Consider the following 15,201-nt stretch of genomic DNA (forward strand, 5'->3'; position numbering starts at 1 on the left):
CAAAGTAAGGCTTTCTTCATATCTCATTAGAGTCTACTGTACCAGAGAGAGTTAAAAAGTGTTTTTTTCTCTACCCCAGTCTAATGGCTGGGAGTAGAAGAATGGAACCACTACATCATACTCAAATTTACTTTTATGCATTATGTTTTGTGTCACACTTCCGCTATGACGACTGAGAAATTGCTCTGAACAGACACTGTATCAGCAGAAGCTTGCAATTACATGTGATGTCCTGCAATCTGTAATCTAAGAAAACAGGCAGAACAATCACTTGATGGCTCAGCTAAGTATATTATAGCAATGTATATTTAGACAAGTAATGTTATACACTACACACTGATTTTAGCAAGTTAGAGTTAGATCTCACAAACAGCAAGGCTTAAAGAAACACTCCAGCAAAATGTGTATTCTCTGGCCTCTTAGAAAGGTACAGGATGTCAATTTTGGTGAAGGTAATCTTCTTACTAATAATGGTATTTAAGAGTAATCCACTCCCTTCTGGTCCTAACTATGTCATGTGACCAACTGACACATAGTATGTGCTTCATGTGAGTCTCACAAGAGTAAATGGTGAACATGACTTCCTGTCCACACATAAGTGTGGCTTCCTGGGAAAAGGTTGTGGCTTCACAGAGAATAGACAGGGCTTAAGTTGCAACACCGTGAGCCACAAAATGCGACAGGGTTTGGTGCATTTCCTGGGATACGCGAAGGAAACTATTAGGAGGTGTTCAAATAGATTAGACAGTCTAATAATGTGAGAGAGTCTAACATTCAGCATTAGACACTTTAATAAATGGCATACTTTAAGACTATCTAGTTTGTTTAAACTGTTTAACTTTTAGGCTAAGGCTCCTCAAAGCGTCCCAAAGCAAAAAAAGTGCTGTGGGAAAAACCACAGTGGTAATGCATCGCGGTTCTTCCTGCAGCGCTTGCATAGAAAAGATACCTATAGGGAAACCGCCAGCATTTCCGCTGTGCATATTTGACTGCAAAGTGGGAATGGGATTCACTAGAATCCCATCCACTTTGCAGTGACTGTAAAACACTGCGGTTTACACCATGTGGGACCCTGACCTTAGACAGTTTTATCTGCCCCACTAGTTGGACAGCCAGCCTGTTGGTCATACGATACAGCTGTGGTCCAGAAGGAAGTGGATAACTTATGATACAGCCACCAAAAAGAATACCTGTACTACAATTTACATCATATACCTTTCAGATAATCCTTAAGATTTGTGGGAGTGTTACTTTACCAATACTTAGATTTTTACGGTAAGTGGTTAAGAAGGATCCTGTTATGCATCTTGTTGTACTTCCCAGTACCAGCAATGTATTTTCTTTCTAATACCTGTCTCAGTAACTTTTCTCTTTCCTCCTGTGGAGAGCCCATACTCTTATCTTCTGCAATGGCTTGGTCTCGACGACTCTCTAGTTCATGAAGCTTCTCGTAGAGCAATACAGCTTCTTGTTTAACCTGAGAATGTGTAATTTCCTGATGGAAAATGAAATCAATAAATAGTGGACAAACAATAAAGTGTATTATATGAACGAATTTCATGTAATTTCAGTACTGGCCGGTAAATAAAAGAGACAAGACTGCACTCTATTGTTCTTCAAGTGAAACACATCCTCTGTTTTAAGGAACGGCAAAGTGATGTCAAGAACAATATATGCAGTAATAGAGCAAGCCTGTACTATCTCTATGTAATGAAAAAAGCATCTGTGATGTCAATATTGGGATAATGCAAGGCTGTAACATCAATGTAGTGAGGGAATACAAGGAGCTAAAAACAGTAGTTTGCACACAAATGACCTCTGTGGAGTATCTCGGGAAATATGAAATTTCTATCAGAAAGAATGCAAAAATATAGAATATGGGTATATTACTTTATGCATAACGTTAAAGGGATTTTGCTTGCCTGATATAGCAAGAGTCATTAATTTCACAACTGTATAACTAATGTTTACCTTCTTGCAGAAGTTTACAAAAACTTACAATTAACAACCTGAAGAAGTGGATGACATTAGGTGTGAGCTCCCTATGCCCTCCCACCACTGGCTGACAGAGTTTCACTTGTAATGTACATAGTAATGCATGTTTCCTGTTACCTTTAAATTAAATTCTGGATTTGGCTCAAAAAACTACATCAAAAATAATGTTGTTTTTCTAAAAAGTTAGACTAGACAGTTTTAAAATGTCTAGTCTAACTTTATCAAAAAATCACTATATATATATATATATATATATATATATATATATATATATATATATATATATATATATATACATACAGTCCTATGAAAAAGTTTGGGCACCCCTCTTAATCATTTTTAGTTCTAAATATTTTGGTGTTTGCAGCAGCCATTTCATTTTGATATATCTAATAACTGATGGACACAGTAATATTTCAGGATTGAAATGAGGTTTATTGTACTAACAGAGAATGTGCAATATGCATTAAACCAAAATTTGACCAGTGCAAAAGTATGGGCACCTCAACAGAAAAGTGACATTAATATTTAGTAGATCCTCCTTTTGCAAAGATAACAGCCTCTAGTCGCTTCCTGTAGCTTTTAATCAGTTCCTGGATCCTGGATAAAGGGATTTTGGACAAACAATTCAAGTTCAGTTAAGTTAGATGGTCGCCGAGCATGGACAGCCTGCTTCAAATCATCCCACAGATGTTCAATGATATTCAGGTCTGAGGACTGGGATGGCCATTCCAGAACATTGTAATTGTTCCTCTGCATGAATGGGGCCACACAGCCCCAAAGCATGATGGAACCTCCACCAAATTTTACAGTGGGTAGCAAGTGTTTTTCTTGGAATGCTGTTTCTTTTTGGACGCCATGCATAACGCCTTTTTTTTTATAACCAAACAACTCAATCTTTGTTTCCAAAATGAAGTTGGCTTCTCCAAATGTGCTTTTGCATCCCTCAGGCAACTCTATTTGTGGCGTACGTGCAGAAACGGCTTCTTTCTCATCACTCTCCCATACAGCTTCTCCTTGTGTAAAGTGCGCTGTATTGCTGACTGATGCACAGTGACACCATCTGCAGCAAGATGATGCTGCAGCTCTTTGGAAGTGGTCTGTGGATTGTCCTTAACTCTTCTCACCATTCTTCTTCTCTGCCTTTCTGATATTTTTCTTGGCCTGCCACTTCTGGGCTTAACAAGAACTGTCCCTGTGCTCTTCCATTTCCTTACTATGTTCCTCACAGTGGAAACTGACAGGTTAAATCTCTGAGACAACGTTTTGTATCCTTCCCCTGAACAACTATGTTGAACAATCTTTGTTTTCAGATCATTTGAGAGCGGGCTGTCCATGCTCGGCGACCATCAAACTTAACTGAACTTGAATTGTTTTGTAGAAAGAAATGGTTCAAAATACCTTCATCCAGGATCCAGGAACTGATTAAAAGCTACTGGAAGCGACTAGAGGCCGTTATCTTTGCAAAAGGAGGATGTACTAAATATTAATGTCACTTTTCTGTTGAGGTGCCCATACTTTTGCACCGGTCAAATTTTGGTTTAATGCATATTGCGCATTTTCTGTTAGTACAATAAACCTCATTACAATCCTGAAATATTACTGTGTCCATCAGTTATTAGATATATCAAACTGAAATGGCTGTTGCAAACACCAAAATATTTAGAACTAAAAATGATTAAGATTAATAGGGGTGCCCAAACTTTTTCATAGGACTGTATATATATATATATATATATATATTTTTTTTTTTTTTTTGCTGACCAGACATTATTTTACCATCCCAGTTTCTTATTGCTGGATTATTATAATCCATTTTGTCCCATTTGATATGTAGGCGCCTGAGTGTGTTGTTGGGTTGTCCAGGCAAAAATGGACAACCCTTTTAAAGTTTAAATAAGCCGGGGCAGTGAAAAAAAATGTAAAAATGCATACTCAGCTGTCCCCATTGCTTGGGTGTCCTTCCAAGCTGACCGTTTCATCTGTTCCGGCGGCAACTTATAGCATTCTGCTGAAGCCGGTAATTGGCCTCAACGGTCACATGACCACTGTGGCAATCAGCGAAGAGCCTGAATGTCACTACCTGTGACATCATGGGTCCTCTTCCTGAGGCCACTGATTGGCCTCAGCAGTCATGTGATCGCTGAGGCCAATCACAGGCTTCAGGATAATGACCAAAGAGAGCAGACGAACCAGGAGGCTTGGAACAACAATGGAGCAATGGGGACAGGTGAGTATTCATTTAAAAAAAATGTCACTGTCCCCAGCAGATTTAAACTTTAAAAGTTTTGCCTGGATAACCCTTTTAAAAGAGTTAATAAAGGTGGTGTAAGGCATGTTTGCCAAATTGACCCAGAATTCTGGACCATGTTCAATAGTAAATCTGTCCTACAGTGTGTGGAAACACATTAAGGCCCCGTTCACATGGTGGTCTCTTGATTTTGTGGTGGATTCCGCCCACATTCTTTTCAATTGGATACAGAGATCGAAGAAGGACGCTGAAAAAATTAGCACTGTACGATCTTGCCACAGATACAGGGGGCTCGAGAATCCCTGCTGATTAGGCCCATCCATTTGAACCTAGTTGATACTGGACAATATTCTGTGTTGGCATTCTGACATCGGGAGCCGGGAGAGTGGAAATTGAAGAGGAAACCGAAGTAGATCTTCAGTACGTATTTCACCCCTTTCAATAACAGGGGTAATAGATTACAGAAATCGATGCAAAAAAATCTGCAGCAAACACTTATATTGTGCATGTGACTTAGGCATTGCAACAACTGATTACCTTAAGAGGGGAGTTGAGAGAAAAAAAAAAAACCTCAATTCAAGACCTTAAAGCGATTGTCCAGGATAAAATAATATTTCTAAACTAAGTTTAACACCCTCCCCCGCCTAACTTCTAACAGTCACTTACATAAAATCTATATTTACCTAGATTGCCCCAGGTACATTTTCAGATTTTTCAGTGTAGCGGAATGTCCTCAATAACTAACACCCCTCCCCCTCTATTCATACTTAACGGTCTTCCTGTCCAGATCTTCTGGGCAGGGGAGATCCAGATAGGCAAGTATGATGGAGTGGGGGAGGTGGGTTCAGTTAGTTAGTTAGGAAGGGCTAGTAGTTTGTAGGCAAGCTAGGGAAACAGGGAGGGGGTGTGAGGGAGTTAGAGAGGGAGGGAGTGAGAGGTGGATACAGTGTTAGTCAGTTCTGAGTGAAGAGCAATGCATCATGGTAGTTGTAGGATAAAAGAACAGGAGGCTTCACCAAATAAACAAATGCAGAGGATGCAAGGAGCTCCCAGAGAAACCAAGAAATCACTCAGCATACTGCTAAAGGCATTTGGGTGCACTTATTAACCCATTAATAGCACTAACAGACCTCAGAGTGGAAAATAGTAGCTCATTTACTCCGGTGGAGTTGAATCTTGTTACTAACCACTGTATTATTTGGATCACTGGGTATTGAATAATATCTCCTGCACAAGAAGTGCACAGATTTTTATATTAGTTTATTATTTACCATTTCCAGGACTTCTTTCTTCTCATTGAGTGAATCAAGTTCTTTCTGCTGTATCTCCAGGTCCTACAAGTTTTAGATATAAGGAAAAACATAAATATTTCATGTACTGTGATGACATAAGCTATGTATTACACACCTTAAGTCAGGGGTGGGCAATTAATTTTCTAATGGGGCCACATGAAAAATTGTAACGGTTCTAGAGGGACATGAGCATCATGGCAAATGTAGCTCCACCCACTTCTCTGATGACTCCGCCCATTCTCAACCATTTTTCCATTTGCCCCACAAAGTAAAATCCTCCTACAGTCATCCTAACATTATACACCCCCACATTATAATGTTTTCCTCCAAATGTCCCACAGTATTAAGTCCCTCTCCTGGTGCCCCAGTATAAACCAGCAGAAACTAGAGGGGACATTAAACTGGGGAAGCTGGAGGGGGACATTAAACTGGGGGCAACTAGAGGCAGACATGTCCCCCTCCAGCTATCCCCCATGGTTTAATATCCTCCTCCATCTGCCCCCTAGTTTAATGTCCCCCCTACATGTGCATTAAGTTTAACTGCCCCCCAACATCTGCCCCTAATCCTCCCTCTTGCTCACACATGCTGTCTCTTCTCTCTTTATCATTCAGCAGCCCCCATTGCCGGCAGCTTGCAGAGAGCACACAGTCCCGTGTGGCTCCGCCCACTAACGAGCCATAGCCTATCTTGGTGATAGGCTGTGATGACATCATCACAGGTCCTTGAAAAACCTTACACAAGCTATGCGGGCCGGATAGAAGCAGTCAGAGTGCCGGATGTGGCCCGCGGGCCGCACATTGCCCAGGTCTGCCTTAAGTGGTTATTACAAATTCGAAATCTAGTAAAGTTAAAGGCAATAGGTTGCGAGAAAATTACCTATTTTTTAACCCTTACTGTCTAAGAAATAATTTAAATTTTTATTTTTGACTCCCCGCCTTTCAAACTCCATAACTTTTTTATTTTTCTGTTCACAGAGCCATATGAGGGCTTAATGTTTGAGGGACAAATTATTCTTTCTAATGGAACCATTTATTATTCTGTACAATAAACTGGGAAGCTGGAAAAAAATTCAAAGTGGGGTGGAAATGGAGAAAGTACATCTGTGCAACTTTCTTATGGGCTTTTTTTTTTTACAGCGTTCATTATGCAGCTAAAATAACATCTCATCTGCATTATATGTTTCGGTATGATTTTGGGGATACCAAATTGATAATAATAATAATAATACTTTTTATTTATACAAACTAACAAGGATCAAGGGCGACCAAGATTAGACATTATAAACAGTAGGGGTGCCCCCCCCATAGAAAAGAGATAAAATATAACTTTTATTGATTACTTTTAAAAGGTGTCTATAAATCTCAGGGCTATGTACAACCCCTATCTGTGTTAGGAAAGTGAGCACCTAACTACCTTCCCAACCACTGAAAAGCTGTAGGGCAAAGGTGACTTATGTCCCTTAACCAATGAGCCCGGGTATCCTATGATAGGTGTTTAGAGATGATACCATGGAGTCCACTCAAGATTTGATGACAAATAGAACTCAATCCATCATTTGCTGATCTCTAACGGTATTCAACATTGAGGGCTCCTACCAATACCCCCCGGGACAAATGAAACAGCTACGGTGGTATAGAAATGTAACAATAGCTGGCTATGATAACAGGCAGCTAAACAGCAACTGTTGGTATAACACGCTCACTGCTGTCACGGAATAAAAATACTCTAATCATCCCAATTAGCAGCTATACATTCAGCAGCGTGCACCCAACTAGATGCTGTAGTGGGTACCTCACCATGGTACCACTGAGCTTTTCAGTGGTTGGGAAGGTAGTTAGGTGCTCACTTTCCTAACACAGATAGGGGTTGTGCATAGCCCTGAGATTTATAGACAGCTTTTAAAAGTAATCAATAAAAGTTATATTTTATCTTTTTTCTATGGGGGGGCACCCCTACTGTTTATAATTTTTATTTATACAGTGCCAACATATTCCACAGTACTTTACAAATTGTATTGTTTTATTTACAATTTAACCCCTTAACAAAAATGAAAGCTTTGAAAAAAAAAAAAAAAAAAAAATTTTTTTTTTTTTATCTTAAAGCTGTTATATTCTGACATCTGTAACTTTTTAATATTTCCATGTACAGGGATGCATAGGCATACTCTTTTTGCGGGGCCAGGTGTACTTTTAAGTTAATACTTCATTATTAGACCCCAAAGAGGTTTTCAAATTGAGGAGGTCTGATCACTAATGCAATTCATTACAATGCTAATTAGAGACGAGCGAATACTGTTCGATCGAATATTATGGTATTTGAGATATTCGATTCCGATCGAATACCACGCGGTAAACGCAGTAAAAATTCGAATCCCCTCCCACCTTACCTGGCGCTTTTTTGCACCAATAACTGTGCAGGAAAGGTGGGAGAGGAAGCAGGAAAACGTAGGCATCGAAAAAAATAGGAAAAAGTCATTGGCTGGTGAAATCAGGTGACCTCCGATTTATAAGAATAGTGTCAGCCATATTCGTGTCAGATGCGGTTTGGAGTTAGATAGGGAGAGACGTTGTGCTGAGGGCTAGAGAGAATTGGTTAGGCAGGAAAAATTAAAAACAACAGCTCTTTTCAGAGCTAAACTACTTCAAGAGTGTATATATACGTCCAGTATACACACTCATCTCCAGAAATTTCACAAAAGCTCAAATTCTATACCAGTGGTATACAGTACATACCTGTCCCATTGGGGTGAGAAGAAAGCTGTATACTGTCATCCAGTATATACGGCAGTATACACGCTCAATATATCTACCCTCTGTGTATACAAAAAATTTTTGTAAACAATCAATCAGTTTGTGAACTCACTCACTCATTCCTGTATACTGTCATCCGGTATATACTGTACAGCAGTATATACACTCAATATATCTACCCTCTGTGTATACAAAAAAAACATTTGTATACATCTCAAAATGCGTAAGGCTAGCGCAAAGGGATGTGGACGAGGACGGGGGCGTGGAAATGCAGCTGGGGAGCCAGGTTGCTGTCAAGCTACAGTGCATCCAATGGCTACTGGTGAGGGGCAGCCAGCATCGCACTTCTCAACAATCCCTGGCTTGATGGCTACATTAAGCAGGGTGCAGGGTACAAGATTGACCAGGCCCGAGCACCAGGAACAGGTGTTGCAGTGGTTAGCGGATAACTCTTCCAGCAGCTTTTCCACCAGCCAGTCAGCCACTACCTCCAGTCGTCTTTCTAGCCAAGGGTCTACCCCTCCTTCCTCCCAACATGCCCAATCTTCCCAGCAGAGTCATCCCACCTTTGCCCCCTCCCAGGATCTGTTTTCGGGTCCTTTTACGGTCTCTCCCTCTGTTGAACCACTTCCAGAATCCCAGGAGCTAACAGACAACTTTCTGTGTCCTGATGCCCAAACACTGGAGCATCCGCCATCTCCTGGCGATTTTGTGGACCTGCAACCTGTCATCAGTGATGATGACGAGACACATTTGCCATAATGGCAGGCTATTGTCATGTGCAGTGTGCAGGAGGAGCAGATTGAGGAGTTGGAAGAGGAGGTGGTGGACGACGAGGCGACTGACCCGACCTGGGCAGGGGTGATGTCTAGCGGGGAAAGCAGCGCAGATCTGGAGGCAAGCGCAGAACCAAAAAAGGTGGCTACAAGCAGAGGCATGTCCAGAGGCAGAGGACAGCTGCTTCACAGAAGCCAGGCCAGACCCAGCAAGGCCCAAGATGTTTCCTGTCCTAGCCACTCTAGTAAAACTCTCCCATCCAGGCCACGTTCCTCCATGGTGTGGAGATTTTTCAATGTATGCGCGGAGGACAAATATAGTGCGGTTTGCACACTGTGCAACTCCAAACCGAGTAGGGGCTTTGAAAAGAGCAACCTTACCACCTCAGGCATGTGCCGTCATTTGGAAGGCAAGTCCTGGGATTAGCAGGAGAGAGCAAACGCAGGACAATTGTTGTCCAGCGTTGCCGCCACTGCCTCTTCCACTATGTCCAGTGCTGTCGCTGCAGTCCAGACCACCAGCCAGGACACCTCTACATCTGCCTCTGTCACTTTGGGGACTTCACCCTCATCTTCCTCTTTTCCTGCCTTCGCTCCTTCTCCTACACCATCATGCGCCTCTTCCCAGCAACCCACCATCTCCCAGGCGTTTGAGCGCAGGCAAAAATATAGCACAACCCACCCACATGCCCAAGCCTTAAACGGGCACATCTCCAAACTGCTGGCCCGGGAGATGTTGCCGTTCAGGCTTGTGGAGACTCAGGTCTTCCGTGACCTGATGGCAGCTGCGGCACCTCGCTATGCCGTCCCTAGCCGTCACTACTTTTCCCAGTGTGCCGTCCTTGCCTTGCACCAGCACATGGCGCGTAAGATCAGGTGTGCCCTTAGTTCCACACTTTGCACTAAGGTCCACTTGACCACGGACGCGTGGACAAGTGCATGCGGACAGGGACGCTACATATCACTCACGGCACATTGGGTGAATGTAGTTGAGGCTGGGACCGGGTCGCAAAGTGGTGTGGCCTACCTCCTCTCCCCGCCCAAGATACCTGGCAGAAGTTCTGAACCACCCTCCCCCTCCTCAGCTGTAACATCAACCCCAGCTGCGAGCTGGAAACGCTGCAGCACTGGCATCGGGAGACGTCAGCAGGCCGTGCTAAAGCTCATCAGCTTGGGGGACAGACAACACACTGCCTCCGAGGTGAGGGATGCCATCCTCGATGAGACGGCAATGTGGTTTGCGCCGCTGCACCTGGGCCCAGGCATGGTCGTGTGCGATAATGGCCGGAACCTGGTAGCGACTCTGGAGCTTGCCAGCCTCCAACACGTTCCATGCCTGGCCCACGTTTTCAACTACGTTTAAAAATGTACCTCAACGTTCATGAGCTACTGGTGAAAGTGTGGCGCTTGTGCGCCCACTTTCATAAGTCGACAGTAGCCGCTGCTAGCCTCCGAACCCATCAGCAATGCCTACATCTGCCCGAACACCGGCTGTTGTGCGACGTGCCCACATGCTGGAACTCGACGTACCACATGTTGAGCAGAGTGTGTGAGCAGCAGAGACCCTTGATGGAGTACCATCTCCAAAACCTAAGGGTTCCTCAAAGTCAACTCCCGCAGTTTCTGCACCATGAGTGGCCATGGATGGCAGACTTATGCGAGATACTACGCATCTTTGAGGAGTCCACCAAGAGGGTCAGCTGTGACGACGCACTAGTGAGTGTAACCATCCCGCTCCTGTGTGTGATGCGAGAATCCCTCATCGCCATCAGGGATAACACATTGCACGCTGTGGAGTCGAGGATAGGAGCAGACCCATCCCAGCAGGATAGTCACTTCACACTCCTGTCAGCTTCTCAGCCTATAATGACGGAGGAAGAGGAGGAGAAGGATGAAGTGGCAGATGAGATCATTGTCACACATGAGGCTAGCGGGGAAGTTCAGTGCATCCCATTGCTTCAGCGTGGATGGGGCGAAGGGGAGGAGAAAATGGAGAGTGACCCTTCCGGTGGGGGCGGCGAAGTCATGCCAAGTAACACTCTGGCACACATGGCTGACTTCATGTTGGGCTGCTTTTCCAGTGACAAATGCATTGTCAAAATCCTGGAGAGCAACCAATACTGGATTTTTGCAATCCTCGACCCCCCGGTATAAAAATAATATATCGTCTTTCATTCCGGTAGAGGGGAGGGCCAATAGCATTCATGATTGCCACAAGCAACTTGTGCAAAATATGATGGAAATCTTTCCATCAACTCTCGTTGGCGGCAGAGAGGACAGTTCCTCCAAGAGGCTAACAACTGCCATCCGGTCCACACCTAGCAGGGGAACACTCTCCAAGGTCTGGGACACCTTAATGGCACCCCCTCACCAAACTACCACCACTGAGGGGCCTCGTGTCACCAGGAGGAACAAGTATAGGCGCATACTGCATGAATACCTGGCCGACCACAGCCCTGTCCTCTCCGATCCCTCTGGGTGTCAAAGTTGGACTTGTGGCTGGAACTTGCGCTTTATGCCTTCGAGGTGCTGTCCTGCCCTTCTGCCAGCGTTCTATCGGAAAGGGTCTTCAGCACAGCCGGTGGCATCATCACCGTTAAGCGCAGTCGTCTGTCAGCTGACAATGCTGATTGGCTGACGCTGATCAAAATAAACTTCCACTGGAATGACCCATCATTTGCATGTCCACTAGTGTCAAGCACCCCAACATGAAGTTCCGTGTGTGCTCCAGTTCTCCAGTTCCTCCTCCTCCTCCTCCACCATCACAGTTGAAAAAAACCCCTTTAAAATCACCCCATTAAGGCTCACCTCAAGGGCCTAATATTATGCTCCAAAAAGGCTCTATTCATCCATAGAGCATAATATTAGGCTCCTACAAGACTCAATTCATACCAAGAGCATAATATTATGCTCCTAAAAGGCTCAATTCATCCCAAGAGTCAAAAACTAAAACTCTGCTGCTTAGAGCCTCAATTCACCCAAAGGGTCAATAACTAAAACTCTGCTGGTTAAAGGCTCAATTCACCCAAAGGGCCAAAAACTCTGCTGCTTAAAGGTTCAATTCACCCAAAGGGCCAATAACTAAAACTCTGTTGGTTAAAAGCTCAATTCACCCAAAGGGCCAAAAACTCTGCTGGCTAAAGGCTCAACTCACCCAAAGGGCCTAATACTCTGCTGGTTAAAGGCTCAACTCACCCAAAGGGCCAATAACTAAAACTCTGCTGGTTAAGGCTCAATTCTCCCAAAGGGCCTAATACTCTGCTGGTAATGTTTCTTTAGCTTAAAATGCGTGTTTCTGTCCATACTAATGTAGAAGAAAGAAGGTTTCCAAGTATTTTTCCACTTTCATAGAGGTTCTATTGAGTTTGGAGTGTGTAGTTCATAGGCTGTGATAGTGGAGTAATACTGGGACTTGGGTGTGTTAGATGCCCCCAGGCATGCTTCCCCTGCTGTCCCAGTTGCATTTCAGAGGTTTTGGCATCATTTCCTGGGGTGTCATTGTGGGCTTGGTGACTCTCCTTAGTCGAATAGAGGTTACCCTGAAACGAGCCTTTTTTCCCCATAGACTATAATGGGATTCGATATTCGGTCGAATAGTCAAATATTGAGGGCCTATTTGAAACGAATATCGAATATATCACTACTCGCTCATCTCTAATGCTAATGCATTGCAAAATACTAACATTTGTATGAAAGGCTTCATAAAGCAGCCTATCATACAAATGAATACCACACAAGCCTGGAAGCTCCAGCTTAGGATAGGTCACCAATATCTGCCTGGTGGGTGTCAAAAGCCAGAACCCCAACAAATTAGTACATGGAGAGGCAGCAGCACTGGAGTGAATGCTACTTTTTGCTTCACAGACCAATGACATCACATTAAGTTGTCATGTGGCCTGTTCTGATATGCTTATCCTAAGATCAGAATAAGTTAATATGTAACTCTCAGAAAACCCCTTTAATGACTGTAAGGGCTCGTTCACACACAGGGCAAGAGGCGGCGGATTTTGGCACTGAATCCATGTCATAATCCGCCCCCTCACAATAGAGGTCTATGTTGCTGCTCATGGAAAAAAGAAGCAAGCTGCCCTTTCTTCAGGCGGATTCTGCGGTTTAATAAGCCGCAGCGTCTGCCTCACGGCAGCACGTTCTGGACTACGCCCATTCATTTGGGCCTACTCTGGAGCGGGAAGCCGCGACAGGCTTCCTGTGTCAAAATCAGGACCAAAATACGCCCCCCTTGCCCCGTGTGAACAAGGCCTTACAAAAGTTGTATCTGCAATTAATATTAAAGTGGTTGCCTGATTTTGAAAAAAAAATTCAAATATTCTATTAAGAAATTCTGAGTTAATAGAAGAGGGTCCTCTATTCAGAATCTTCATCTCCTTATAAAGGACATGTCTAGGCGCAGATGTGAACTGGGCCTAACTACTACAAAGGAGATGTGTGACAAGATTCAGATGGCTATTTCTATTGCATAATATTTGCTAACTACTATGTACACACCAGAAGATATAGGATTTTTAAAATAATGTATTTATTTTATAGTCAAGTCTCCTTAGGAGTGGCACCTTTAAAAGTTGCTCATTCTTCCCTTTCATAGTGAAGTATACAGCTTGCTTCTCTTCTGGCATATTTTTAATAATGTCTTCAGCTGCTCGTTTCTCATGGTCGATGTCCTCCTCCACAGCTCGAATCTGATCTTCTTTTCTGTAACAATAAAACAACCAAGAAGTTTACATACTGATAAAAAGATGAAAAATATATCAGTGAGTGTACTAGCAAGATAAAATCCTCAAAGCCTTTTATCAATTACAGATACAAACTTTTGACTAGCAAGCTGTGATTGTATTAGATAGTGGCGAGACTGAGCGACTGTACAGCACTCAATTAATGGACCACTAAAGTGTAAATGGACTGGAATAGCACAACTGGGATCCAGATCATATCATATTATATCATCTTCACTCCAAGAAGCAGACAAACCTTGCATAAATCCCCTCACTAGAACAGTCATATTACGCTTCCCATCATTTTTAGCCAATTTTCAAAGTTTAGCAAGGAAGAATGCTCTCAGAATTACCAACGTGCTTCATTCTCAAAGTTAGACTTGCTGCAATGAATGAATCCCATGTGCTTTCAAAGAAAAGGTCCTCTTAAAAAGAGGGCTTATCGCTAAGTTTGGGGCATCTATATCAGCAGAATATCCTTAGACTCTGGGGTTTAGGGCCAAAAACGTGGTAGCCTCAGTCCTATCCATTGTTTAATTAAACTGTTAATCTGTTCATACACCCCAGATCAGAAGATCAGAATGGCAAAATCGTGCTCAAAGGTCAGAGACAGGCCAAGGTCATTCTTAAACAGTACAAAGCTTGCCGGTTAAGATCTAATCCTTCTAACCGCAGGTAATGCTCAACAGCAGAATATGTTACACTCATAAAATATGGTATAAATTACAAATGAATCAGCATAAAGGTGAGGAATAGGATATAAATTGATATGCATATTTATTAAATAAGCTGGCATTACTAACAATGAAGGCATTCACCCAGACACCTGTATAATGTAAAACAAATAAATAAAAATACCAATCAAGCTTTGGAACTCATTAGTATAATTACTTCTTGACATGCCTGACATATGCCAATGTCTACTCTCCATAACCTGGGCTAGACAAATTTTAAACGCTAAATTTGGAACTTTTAAATATGGCCCCAGCAAGCTCATTGGTTGGTTGAGTTTCTTCTTTTCATTTGGAATATACATTGATACTACAGCAAGGAAATGATTTCTAGGGAACTGGTGCCTTTAATCATATGAGGTCTGATACAAGTGTAACTAAAATCAAATGTAAGGAGCGACAAGGATTTCTATTTCTGGCACTAAATACACCTATCTTGATATAGCACACCCATCAACACACACCTATACTTAGATGTATACTTCCAGCCAAACACTGACGAAATATCCATCATTAACCTCACAGATTAAGCACTGTAATAGACCTTGCTACCACTGACCTGTTTATTGCACATAGGTCAGGAAGTGAAAGATCTAATCAGGCTGTTCTTTTACTTCCTTATTGGCTGAAGATTGGATTATGTTTTATAAAGGACAAGAAGTAACTAGTCAATCT

At 42.8% G+C, this 15,201-nt stretch overlaps 1 protein-coding gene across 1 annotated transcript in view; it reads right to left on the reverse strand.

Annotated features, from left to right (window-relative positions):
• IFT74 (intraflagellar transport 74) overlaps positions 1 to 15,201 on the reverse strand; it is a 106,993-nt gene that overhangs the window by 32,215 nt on the left and 59,577 nt on the right. Inside the window, exons 9-11 of the mRNA XM_075279479.1 lie at positions 13,637 to 13,775; positions 5,518 to 5,580; positions 1,352 to 1,495 (exon numbers count right to left, since the gene is read on the reverse strand). Coding sequence (XP_075135580.1) covers positions 1,352 to 1,495; positions 5,518 to 5,580; positions 13,637 to 13,775 — 346 coding nt within the window. The remainder of the gene's footprint in view (positions 1 to 1,351; positions 1,496 to 5,517; positions 5,581 to 13,636; positions 13,776 to 15,201) is intronic.

Source organism: Leptodactylus fuscus, chromosome 1, assembly GCF_031893055.1.
Source record: "Leptodactylus fuscus isolate aLepFus1 chromosome 1, aLepFus1.hap2, whole genome shotgun sequence".
Taxonomy (NCBI): domain Eukaryota; kingdom Metazoa; phylum Chordata; class Amphibia; order Anura; family Leptodactylidae; genus Leptodactylus; species Leptodactylus fuscus.